Source organism: Nerophis ophidion, linkage group LG09 (genome assembly GCF_033978795.1).
Source record: "Nerophis ophidion isolate RoL-2023_Sa linkage group LG09, RoL_Noph_v1.0, whole genome shotgun sequence".
NCBI classification, from domain to species: domain Eukaryota; kingdom Metazoa; phylum Chordata; class Actinopteri; order Syngnathiformes; family Syngnathidae; genus Nerophis; species Nerophis ophidion.
The window spans coordinates 62,546,060-62,559,583 of NC_084619.1; the positions used below are offsets into that span (position 1 = coordinate 62,546,060).

The window sequence follows — 13,524 nt, forward strand, 5'->3', positions numbered from 1 at the left end:
TTCCCCTTATTATCAGAATATCATCACAACTCATTATTCTTCTCATTATTATGAGACTATCATGCCACATCAATATTGGTTTCATTATTAAGAGACTATCATGTCACCTCATTATTCTTCTCATTATTATGAGACTATCATGCCACGTCAATATTGTTCTCATTATTAAGAGACTACCATGTCACCTTATTGTTCTCAATATTATGAGACTATAATGTGACCTCATCATTGTCATTATTATGAGACTATCATGTCACCTTATTATTGTTCTCATTATTATGAGACTATCATGTCACCTCATTATTGTCATAATTATGAGACTATCATGTCACCTCATCATTGCCATTGTTATGAGACTATCACGCCACCTCATTATTGTTCTCATTATTACAAGACTATCATGTCAATTTATTATTGTTCTCATTATTATGAGACTATAATGTGACCTCATCATTGTCATTATTATGAGACTATCATGTCACCTTATTATTGTTCTCATTATTATGAGACTATAATGTGACCGCATCATTGTCATTATTATGAGACTATCATGTCACCTTATTATTGTTCTCATTATTATGAGACTATAATGTGACCTCATCATTGTCATTATTATGAGACTATCATGTAAATTTATTATTGTTCTCATTACTATGAGACTATAATTTGACCTCATCATTGTCATTATTATGAGACTATCATGTCTCTTTCTTATTGTTCTCATTATTATGAGACTATCATGTCACCTCATTACTGTCATAATTATGAGACTATCATGTCACCTCATCATTGCCATTGTTATGAGACTATCACGCCACCTCATTATTGTTCTCATTATTACAAGACTATCATGTCAATTTATTATTGTTCTCATTATTATGAGACTATAATGTGACCTCATCATTGTCATTATTATGAGACTATCATGTCACCTTATTATTGTTCTCATTATTATGAGACTATAATGTGACCGCATCATTGTCATTATTATGAGACTATCATGTCACCTTATTATTGTTCTCATTATTATGAGACTATAATGTGACCTCATCATTGTCATTATTATGAGACTATCATGTAAATTTATTATTGTTCTCATTACTATGAGACTATAATTTGACCTCATCATTGTCATTATTATGAGACTATCATGTCACTTTATTATTGTTCTCATTATTACAAGACTATCATGTCAATTTATTATTGTTCTCATTATTATGAGACTAAAATGTGACCTCATCATTGTCATTATTATGAGACTATCATGTAAATTTATTATTGTTCTCATTACTATGAGATTATAATTTGACCTCATCATTGTCATTATTATGAGACTATCATGTAAATTTATTATTGTTCTCATTACTATGAGACTATAATTTGACCTCATCATTGTCATTATTATGAGACTATCATGTCTCTTTATTATTGTTCTCATTATTATGAGACTATCATGTCACCTCATTACTGTCATAATTATGAGACGATCATGTCACCTCATCATTGTCATTGTCATGAGACTATCACCCCACCTCATTATTTTTCTCATTATTACGAGACTATCATGTCACCTCATTACTGTCATAATTATGAGACTATCATGTCACCTCATCATTGTCATTGTCATGAGACTATCACCCCACCTCATTATTTTTCTCATTACGAGACTATCATGTCAATTTATTATTGTTCTCATTATTATGAGACTATAATGTGACCTCATCATTGTCATTATTATGAGACTATCTATCCATCCATTTCTACCGCTTATTCCCTTTTTGGGGTCGCGGGGGGCGCTGGCGCCTATCTCAGCTACAATCGGGCGGAAGGCAGGGTACACCCTGGACAAGTCGCCACCTCATCACAGGGCCAACACAGATAGACAGACAACATTCACACTCACATTCACACACTAAGGCCAATTTAGTGTTGCCAATCAACCTATCCCCAGGTGCATGTCTTTGGAAGTGGGAGGAAGCCGGAGTACCCGGAGGGAACCCACGCATTCACGGGGAGAACATGCAAACTCCACACAGAAAGATCCCGAGCCTGGATTTGAACCCAGGACTGCAGGACCTTCGTATTGTGAGGCAGACGCACTAACCCCTCTGCCACCGTGAAGCCCTATGAGACTATCATGTCACCTTATTATTGCACTCATTATTATGAGACTATAATGTGACCTCATCATTGTCATTATTATGAGACTATCATGTCAATTTATTATTGTTCTCATTACTATGAGACTATAATTTGACCTCATCATTGTCATTATTATGAGACTATCATGTCACTTTATTATTGTTCTCATTATTATGAGACTATCATGTCACCTCATTACTGTCATAATTATGAGACTATCATGTCACCTCATCATTGTCATTGTTATGAGACTATCACCCCACCTCATTATTTTTCTCATTATTACGAGACTATCATGTCACCTCATTACTGTCATAATTATGAGACTATCATGTCACCTCATCATTGTCATTGTCATGAGACTATCACCCCACCTCATTATTTTTCTCATTATTACGAGACTATCATGTCAATTTATTATTGTTCTCATTATTATGAAACTATAATGTGACCTCATCATTGTCATTATTATGAGACTATCATGTCACCTTATTATTGTTCTCATTATTATGAGACTATCATGTGACCTCATCATTGTCATTATTACGAGACTATCATGTGACTTCATTATGAGAAGGAGGTGTGCGTGCAGGCGGGCATCTTCAGCATGTACGCGTGCGAGGAAGGCTTCGCCACAGGGGGAAGGGACGGCTGCGTGCGCCTGTGGGACGTGGACTTCAAGGCCATCACCAAGATGGACCTGCGGGAGGCGGAGCAAGGATACAAAGGTGCCTCCTTCAGGACTTGGATCCTCATGGTCCTCATCTTGGTCACCTGCTCCTCTTCCTCCCGCAGCTTTGTCCATCCGGAGCGTGTGCTGGCGAGCCGACCGAATCCTGGCAGGGACGCAGGACGGCGAGATCTTTGAGGTGCGGAACGGGCTGCGTCTGAGGGGGGGCGGGGCCTGTAGGTGTTGTTGCGAGCAGCGTTGTGTTGCAGGTGATGGTCCAGGAGCGCGACAAGCCGCTTCTCCTCATGCAGGCTCACGGCGACGGAGAACTCTGGGCCCTGGACGTGCACCCCAAGAAGCCGCTGGCCGTCACCGGCAGCGACGACCGCTCCGTCAGGTGGGCGGGGCGGGGCGTGGCGCCGAGGGTCACGTGACCTGGCAGGGAGTGAAGGTGTGTGTGTGTCAGGCTGTGGAGTCTCCTGGACCGCACCCTGGTCGCACGCTGCAACATGGAGGAGGCGGTGAGGAGCGTGGCCTTCAGCGTGGACGGCTCCCAGCTGGCCCTGGGCATGAAAGACGGATCCTTCACCGTGCTGAGAGTCAGGTGAGCGCAGGCCCCGCCCACTTGTGCGTTGTCCCGCTTCGCCCGCTAACGGGACGCTCCTCGCTCACAGAGACATGACGGAGGTGGTCCACATCCAGGACCGGAAGGAGGTCATCCACGAGATGAAGTTCTCTCCGGACGGAGCGTACCTGGCTGTGGGCTCCAACGACGGAATGGTGGACGTCTACGCCGTCTCCCAGCGCTACAAGAAGGTAGGTCATGTGACCGGCGGCCGCGCTGATCCTTGGTGACGCCTGCGCCCATCGACTGCAGGTTGGGGAATGCAGCAGGTCCTCCAGTTTCATCACACACCTAGACTGGACCTTGGACGGCAAAGTCCTCCAGACCAACGATGGCGCCGGAGAGCGTCTCTTGTACCGGATGCCTCGTGAGTGGTCTTCGCGCTCTGTCCCGTCGCCGCCGTCCTCGCCCGTTCTTCTACCAAGTGTTCCTCCAGACCTCATGAGTCCCACCTTCTCCCGGTCCTCAGTGGGCAAGCCGGTCCTCAGCAAGGAGGATGTCCAAGGTCAGCGCTGGGCCTCCTGGAGCTGCGTCTTAGGTCCGGAGGTCAACGGCATCTGGCCCAAATACTCGGACGTGTGCGAGGCCAACGCCGTGGACGCCAACCACGCGGCGGGCGTCCTGGCGACGGGCGACGACTCGGGTGTGGTCAAGTTGTTCCGCTTCCCGTGCACCAGGAAAGGTTCTTCTCTCTCTTCGTCTTTCGTCAACTCTGCTTTTTCCTCGGACTGATGGTGTCCCTGCCGCCAGGTGCCAAGTTCAAGAAGTACCGGGGTCATTCTGCCCATGTGACCAATGTCCGCTGGTCACATGACCAGCAGTGGGTGCTGACCACAGGGGGGGCGGACCACGCCCTCTTCCAGTGGAGCTTCCAGCCCGAGTCCGTCGTGAACGGAGGACTGGACGCCAACGACCTCGGTAGTCCGCCTTTGTGTCAAGTCCTGCTAGCACTAATGCTAACACTACAGTTAATGCTAATGCTAATTCTAAAGTTTATTCTAATGCTAACACTAATGCTAATGTTAACACTAACGCAAACACTAATTTTAAAGCTAATGCTAAAACTAATGTTAACAATAAGGCTAACACTAATGCCAATGCTAACATTGTTACCACTAATACTAATGTTAATGCTAACGCTAATACTGATGTTGAGGCTAATGCTAACACTAATACTAATGTTAATAATAACACTAACACTAATACTAACACTAATGTTAAAGCTAATGCTAATACTAATGATAACGCTAATTCTAATGCTAACATTAATGTTACCGCTAATACTAACACTAATATTAATGTCAATTCTAATGTTAACACTAATGCTAACGCTAATACTAATGTTAACATTATTGCTCACACTAATCCTAATGTTAACGCTAATGCTAACACTAATGATAATGCTAATACTAATGGTAACACTAATACTAATGTTAACACTAATGCTAGTGCTACCAATGTTACCACTAATACCAATGTTAATGCTATTGCTAATACTAATGTTGAGGGTAATGTTAACACTAATGCTAATGCTAATAATCACACTATTACTAATGTTAATGATAATGCTAACACTAATGTTGAAGCTAATGCTAACGTTAATGCTAATACTAATGTTAACGCTAATTCCAATGCTAACATAAATGTTACCTCTAATATTAACACTAATATTAATGTCAATGCTAATGTTAAAACTAATGCTAACGCAAACACTAATGTTAACACTAATGCTAACGCAAACACTAATGTTAACATTATTGCTCATACTAATCTAAATGCAAACGCTAATGCTAACACAAATGCTAATGCTAATACTAATGTTAACGCTAATGGTAACACTAATACTAATGTTAACGCTAATGTTAATGTTAACACTAATGCTAACACTAATACTAATGTTAATGCTAACACTAATGTTAACACGAATGCTAACATTAATCCGAATGTTAACATTAATGCTAACACTAACATTAATGTTAATGCTTATAGTAACGCTAATGTTAACACTAATACTGATGTTAACGCTAATCCATCCATCCATTTTCTACCGCTTATTCCCTTTGGGGTCGCAGTGGGGCGCTGGTGCCTATCTCAGCTACAGTCGGGCGGAAGGCGGCGTACACCCTGGACAAGTTGCTACTGCTAACGTTAATGCTAACACTAATGTTAACGTGAATGCTAACCTTAACCCTAATGTTAACGCTAAAGCTAATATTAATGTTAATGCTAATGTTTATAGTAATGCTAATGCTAACGTCTCCTTCCAGACAGTCACCGGGACTCCAACAGCGAGGACTCGGACAGCGACTTGTCCGACGTCCCCGAGATCGACTCCGACATCGAACAGGAGACTCAGATCAACTACGACCGACAGGTGGGCCCCACCAGAACCTCTAGAACAGTTATTCTCCATTTGTGGGACGAGTAGCATTAGTGGTACGCCAAAGAATCACCTAATGAAATATTCAAACACAGTGTTACTGTTCAAACGGTTTGTAATGTTACAGTGGGCAGAAATATGAAATATACTTGTCAGAACAAATCTTAGTGTGTTTGTGTCCAGGTCTACAAGGAGGATCTCCCTCAGCTGCGGCAGCAAAGCAGGGAGAAGAAACAACAAGTCGGTTCCTTGAAGAGACAGAAAGTTCCAGAAGAAGGCCTCCGCCTGCAGTTTGTGCACGGGTACAACACTTTTAGTCCACCCACAGTGGAACCTTCATGACTTTATCTTGCGTTTTGGTAGCGTTCGTCTGTGTTTTGTGTTAGTTCCTGTCCTGTGCTTTTATTTTGGCAGGGTCTTCCAGTTTTGTTGGTGTTTTCCCCTGGCTGCTTTACTTCTGTCCTTCACCCGTTTTCTGTTTGCAATCGAGACTACTTAAGTTGATCTTTTCCCCTACCTTGGTTGTCAGGACATTGTTAACCATTCTCTAGTCCCTGGTGACCATAGGGCAGGGGTCACCAACCTTTTTGAAACTAAGAGCTACTTCTTGGGTCCTGATTAATGCGAAGGGCTACCAGTTTGATACACACTTAAATTAATTGCCAGAAATAACCAATTTGCTCAATTTACCTTTAATAAATAAATCTATGTATATTTTTAAAAAATGGGTATTTCTGTCTGTCATTCCGTCGTACTTTTTTTCCCCTTTTACGGAAGGTTTTTTGTAGAGAATAAATAATGAAAAAAAACACTTAATTGAACGGTTTAAAAGAAGAGAAAACACACAAAAAAATAAAATTTAATTTTGAAACATAGTTTATCTTCAATTTCGACTCTTTAAAATTCAAAATTCAACCGAAAAAAAGAAGAGAAAACCTAGCTAATTTGAATCTTTTTGAAAAAATTAAAAAAAGAATTTATGGAACATCATTAGTCATTTTTCCTGATTAAGATTAATTTTAGAATTTTGATGACATATTTTAATAGGTTAAAATCCAATCTGCACTTTGTTAGAAAATATAACAAATTGGACCAAGCTATATTTCTAACAAAGACAAATCATTATTTCTTCTAGATTTTCTATAACAAAAAATTTAAAATCATTTCAAAAGACTTTGAAATAAGATTTAAATTTGATTGTAGAGATTTTCTAGATTTGCCAGAATATTTTTTAAAAATTTTAATCATAATAAGTTTGAAGAAAGATTTCACAAATATTCTTCGTCGAAAAAACAGAAACTAAAATGAAGAATTAAACTAAAATGTATTTATTATTCTTTACAATAAAAAAATATTATTGAAAATTGATTTAAATTGTCAGGAAAGAAGAGGAAGGAATTTAAAAGGTAGAAAGGTATATGTGTTTAAAAATCCTAAAATAATTTTTAAGGTTGTATTTTTTCTCTAAAATTGTCTTTCTGAAAATTATAAGAAGCAAAGTAAAAAAAAAAAAAATGAATTTATTTGAACAAGTGAAGACCAAGTCTTTAAAATATTTTCTTGGATTTTCAAATTCTATTTGAGTTTTGTCTCTCTTAGAATTAAAAATGTCGAGCAAAGCGAGACCAGTTTGCTAGTAAATAAATACAATTTAAAAAATAGAGGCAGCTCACTGGTAAGTGCTGCTATTTGAGCTATTTTTAGAACAGGCCAGCGGGCGACTCATCTGGTCCTTACGGGGGACCTGGTGCCCGCGGGCACCGCGTTGGTGGCCCCTGCCATAGACCATCCTTTTGATGCACACTCCTACTTTGTGGACGCCATCTGCTCAACATTTCCAGTAAGTGTTTTGAATTTTGTTTTGTTTTTGTCATAGCCTTTCCAATCAGAAGACTTCTCCGTCGCTCTCTTCATTTTATCTATAATCAATCATTTTTTTACTGCACGCTGCTACCTCCTTCGTCTGCATCCTAAAATCACTATAACCTCCTGCAACTTCTACCACCTACCTTTTATCAAGGCTTGACACTCCATCCACCAACTCAATTGCTTACTATGATATATATTATATATATATATTATATATGTGTGTGTGTGTCTATATATATATATGTATATACATGTATATGTGTGTATATATATATATATGTCTGTGTGTGTGTTTGTGTCTATATATATATATATGTATATATATACATGTATGTATATATAAGTATTTATGTATATGTGTGTGTGTGTGTGTATATATATATATATATATATATAAGCAATTTAAAAAGAGGGTAATAGCTCAACAATCTTTTTTTTTATCCAAACACAACATTATCGAGAGATTCAATGCCAACACACACACACACACACACACACACACACACACACACACACACACACAGTCTCGTTGGTGCGCTCAAAAACCAAAAAAAAGGAAAATCATTTCACCACAGAGTGGCATTGTTGAACTCTGGGAGTTTCCAAGTTATAAACCAGCAGTGGCTTCACGTAGTCAGCGCTAGAGTTAGCACAAAGTAGCAGTGTGAGGCCATCCTTCATCAGCTGCTGTCCCGGTAGTGCCATCTTTTATTGCTCTTATCACAATTGAAGACTTGCGAAGGAACAAAGCCCGTTTCACCTTCAAAATAAAGAGATTTTTAACACGGACCGACACAATTGTGGAAATAAACTCTTCAGAAGTTAGCGAATGGAGGTTCCATGAGAGCCCAGAGACTCAATGAAAGTAGTCAGTGATGACCAGAAGGTTCCTGTGCAGGTACCGGGGCTACGACTGCAGGAACAACCTGTTCTTCACTCAGGCAGGGGAGGTGCTGTACCACGTGGCGGCGGTGGTCGTGGTCTACAATCGCCACCTGCACAAGCAACGCTTCTACCTGGGCCACGACGACGACATCCTGAGCCTCACCGTACACCCGCTCAAAGACTACGCCGCCACGGGACAGGTACACACACACACTGTTGTCCTAACGTGTGTGTGTGTGTGTGTGTGTGTGTGTGTGTGTGTGTGTGGGCAGGAACCCCACCATCCACATCTCCTTGCTGAAAAGATGCTAACATTAATTTTAAAGCTGATGCGAACGCTAACACTAAGGCTAACACTAATGTTACAACTAATGCTAAAACTGATAATAATCTTAATGCTAATGCTAGCGTTAATGCTAACAACAATCATAACGTTTACACTAATGTTAATGTTAATTCTAACATTGATGCTAACACTAATCCTAATGTTAATGCTAATGTTAATGCTTATAGTAACGCTAACGCTAACACTAATGTTACGTTAATGCTAACACTAATACTTATGGTAATGCTAATGCTGACATTAATTTTAAAGCTAATGCAAATGCTAATACTAAGGCTAACACTAATGTTAAAGCTAACTAATGCTAGTGTTAATGTTAACAGCAATCATAACGTTAACACTGATGTTACACTAATGTTAATGCTAATGCTAACACTGATGCTAACACTAATCCTAATGTTAATGCTAATGCTAACGCTAATGTTTATAGTAACGCTCATGCTAAAACTAATGTTACGTTATTCCTAAAACTAGTACTAATGTTGCAGCTAATGCTAAAACTGATATTAACCATAACACTAATGCTAGCGTTAATGCTAACAGCAATCATAACATGAACACGTATGTTACGCTAATGTTAATGCTAATGATAACACTAATCCTAATGTTGATGTTAAAGCAATTGTTAATGCTAAAACTAATGTTCATAGTAACTCTAATGCTAACACTAATGTTACATTAATGCTAACACTAATACTAATAATAATGTTAATGGTAATGCTAATGCTAATTTTAATGCTAATACTAATGTTATTGTTAATGTTAACACTAATGTTAAAGCGAATACTAACGCTAAAACTAATGTTTACACTAATGCTAACACTTACCGTATGCTATTGCCAACACTAATATTAAAGCTAATGCTAACACTAATGCTAATATTACGTTAATGCTAACACTAATGGTAATGGTAATGGGGCTGTATAGCTGGATTGGTAGAGTGGCCGTGCCAGCAACTTGAGGCTTCCGCCATCGTAGTCACTGCCGTTGTGTCCTTGGGCAAGATACTTTACCCACACTGGTTTAAAAAAAAAAAAAAAAGGAACTTAATTATTGGGTTTCGCTATGTAAAGCACTTTGAGTCACTGGAGAAAAGCGCTATATAAATATAATTCACTTCACTAATGCTAATGCTAACATTAATACTAAGGCTAACACTAATGTTACAGTTAATGCTAAAACTGATATTAATTTTAACGCTAAAGCTAGCGTTAATGGGAACAGCAATCATGACATTAACAGTAATGTTACGCTAATGTTAATGTTAATGCTAACACTGATGCTAACACTAATCGTGTTGTTAATGTTAAAGCTGACGTTAATGCTTACACTAATGCTTATAGTAACGCTTTTGCTAACACTAATGTTACGTTAATGCTAATACTAATGGTAATGTTAATGCTAACACTAATTCTGACGCTAACACTAATGTTACAGCTAATGCTAAAACTGATATTAATCTTCGTGCTATTCCTAGCGTTAATGCGAACAGCAATCTAACGTTAACACTAATGATAAATAAATGATAAATGGGTTGTACTTGTATAGCGCTTTTCTACCTACAAGGTACTCAAAGCGCTTTGACACTACTTCCACATTTACCCGTTCACACACACATTCACACACTGATGGAGGGAGTTGCCATGCAAGGCGCTAACCAGCACCCATCAGGAGCAAGGGTGAAGTGTCTTGCTCAGGACACCACGGACGTGACGAGGTTAGTACTACGTGGGGATTGAACCAGGGACCCTCGGATTGCGCACGGCCACTCTACCGTCCCTAATGTTACGCTAATGTGAATGCTAGTGCTAACACTGATGCTAACACTAATCCTGATATTAATGTTAAAGCTACCACTGATGCTAACACTAATCCTAATGTTAAAGCTAACGTTAATGCTAACACTAATGCATATAGTAACGCCAATGCCAACACTAATGTACCGTTATTGCTAACACTAATGCTAATGCTAACACTAATACTCAGGCTCACACTAATGTTACAGCTAGTGCTAAAACTGATATTGATCTTAATTCTAATGGTGGCATTAATACGAACAGCAATCCTAACGTTAACTCTAATGCTAATGCTAATGCTAACATTAAACCTAATATTAATGTTAAAGCTTACCTTAATGTAAACGCTAATGGTTATATTAACGCTAATGCTAACACAAATTTTACGTTAATGCTAACACTAATACTAATGCTAACACAAATGCTAATGCTAACACTTATGTCAAAGCTAATACTAACACTAAAACTAATGTTAACGCTGATGCTAACACTAATGCTAATGCTAACACTAATATTAAAGCTAATGCTAACACTAATGCTAACGGTAATGCTACAATTAATCCTAATGTTAATGCTAATGCAGTAATAAGGTACACACACACACACACACACACACACACACACGGTGAAACTGTTGTCCTAATGTGTGTGTGTGTGTGTGTGTGTGTGTGTGTGTGTTTGTGTGTGTCCACAGGTGGGCAGGAACCCCACCATCCACGTGTGGGACGTCCAGACTCTGACATGTCTCTCCTTGCTGAGAGGATTCCACCAGAGAGGAGTCAACGCTCTGGACTTCTCCGGTACTTTACTAAGCTAACGGACGATACAAAAAGTGTGCCAATTTGATATCGGTATCGGTCTGATATCAGCACCAAAAACTAGAATTGGATTAAAATCTCCCACATGAAACCTTAGCCCGGTCCAATAAGCACAGGAGGTTGGTATTTTCTTGTATTGGCTGTGGGCTATTGGGAGCTAGCGGCTACACAACAGCTAAGCACACAATAGCATCCGAGCTCGACATAGGTAATAATCATAGAACAATAAAATGTGACATTTGTCAATATAAACAAGTATTGAATTGTTATAGTTACATATCACTTACACATACAAAGTCTCCACGGCAGATTAGAAAGTATTCAGTAACAAAAGTGTCCGTACAATTCAACTTGCTGCATCACGAGCTGAACTTTCTGTGAATTATTGTTGCAAAAAAATAGAACACTTCTAGCTACAATTCAACTTGAAGACAGCGTGAGTGTGACCCGTTTCGCTCGATCAAACCTAAGTTTCCATACAACTAAATAAAACAGTTACTGTATGTACGATTCCTTGCTGATATCGTATCAGACCAATATCGGTATCGGCCCATATCGGTGTTTTGTCGTAAGTAAAAAAGTTGTGTTGAGACACTCCCGGAGACGAGAACTACATCAGGGGTCTCAGACTCATTTTGCCAGAGTCTGGGTGAGGCTGGGCCGCAAGAAAGGATTTCTTAAAAACTATCTTTTTAAAAGTCTTTATTTTTGTTTTCAACACAAAATAAAATCAAAATATAAATGAACAAAATGAGCATTAAGAAATGTGAAGCAATGCAAATTAAATAAAAAAAAAACAACTAATAACGGTTTGATTTGGTCCAGGTTATCAGGGACTGTTATTACTGACGGACAGGTGTCGCGGTGTGACTGCAGCCAGGCACGTGAGAAGACCCTCGTCTCCATGGCAACGTCTCTGTCGCTTTCACTCATTTGCCGCTTTTCCACTAACGCAGGGGTAGGCAACCCAAAACGTTGAAACTCGCGGGCCGTGCTAACATTATGCTTTCATATTAAGTTGGGGGCCGCAAAATAACGTCTCACAGGCCGCGTGTCTGAGAACCCGGAACTACATATTTTCCGGACTATATAAGCCACACCCACCAAACTTTACAACAAATAAATGTTTTTCCATATATTAGCCACACCGGACTATAAGCCGCAGATATATACGTTGTGAAATGAGTTATTTACACATAAGTATTTAGTAAATATTTGTTTACGTAGCTTAATTATTTCCAAACGGCGTCTGTAACGCGGCAGTAAAACGGCCGATCGAACAAAACAGAAGTCATCCTCATGGACCCCACTAGCTCTCAAACCAGCTAAACAGACTCAATAACTCCACGGTGACGTTTTGGTGAATTTACAGAGGAATTTGTGAAAGTGAAAGAATACAAAAGTAATACCATCGTAAGTTAATAATTCTAACACAAACACTCATTTTAGCTAATGCTAACGAGGCTAGCTGGATTGCATTACAATAGCACGCGCAAATAGGCATGAAAACGGTCCCACAGACGCTTTAGTAAGTAGAATAGAATAGATCTTTATTGTCATAGTACAACTTAATTGAAAGCAAACATAAGAACATTGTGCTAGGATAAAAATAAATAAATAAAAAACATAAATACCAAACACACAGCTCACATGCACGGTCACGCTTAGTAAGAATTGTTTTAGTTATATTGCAAAACGTACAGCTATCGCTTGGAATGATGAATGAGGAATCCATACGAGAACAAACGCCACGGGCGGTTTTACTTCCGGTTCAAGGCATTAAAACAGAAAAGTCCATTTTCAAGATAGCGCCAACAATGCCACACCTTTTCCGTGTCTCAGCTTAGGTTAAATTAAAACTGTTCAACACAAAACATTTTGGCCGTCGGCGAAGAAAAATCCCCATATGAACTGCACGGTTTTATAAGCCGCTGGTTTTATAAGCCGCTGGTTTCAAAGCGTAGGGAAAAAGTAGTGGCTTATCAATCAATCAATG

The 13,524-nt window shown here is 39.3% G+C and overlaps 1 protein-coding gene across 2 annotated transcripts in view; it reads left to right on the forward strand.

Annotated features, from left to right (window-relative positions):
• Nucleotides 1–13,524, forward strand: part of LOC133559608 (echinoderm microtubule-associated protein-like 6) — a 59,354-nt gene that overhangs the window by 8,173 nt on the left and 37,657 nt on the right. For both annotated transcript variants that reach the window (XM_061911515.1, XM_061911516.1), the window contains exons 7-18: nt 2,735–2,870; nt 2,938–3,011; nt 3,082–3,209; nt 3,279–3,416; nt 3,487–3,628; nt 3,690–3,804; nt 3,907–4,119; nt 4,188–4,355; nt 5,705–5,811; nt 6,001–6,119; nt 8,585–8,771; nt 11,405–11,510. In XM_061911515.1, coding sequence (XP_061767499.1) covers nt 2,735–2,870; nt 2,938–3,011; nt 3,082–3,209; nt 3,279–3,416; nt 3,487–3,628; nt 3,690–3,804; nt 3,907–4,119; nt 4,188–4,355; nt 5,705–5,811; nt 6,001–6,119; nt 8,585–8,771; nt 11,405–11,510 — 1,633 coding nt within the window. The remainder of the gene's footprint in view (nt 1–2,734; nt 2,871–2,937; nt 3,012–3,081; nt 3,210–3,278; nt 3,417–3,486; nt 3,629–3,689; nt 3,805–3,906; nt 4,120–4,187; nt 4,356–5,704; nt 5,812–6,000; nt 6,120–8,584; nt 8,772–11,404; nt 11,511–13,524) is intronic.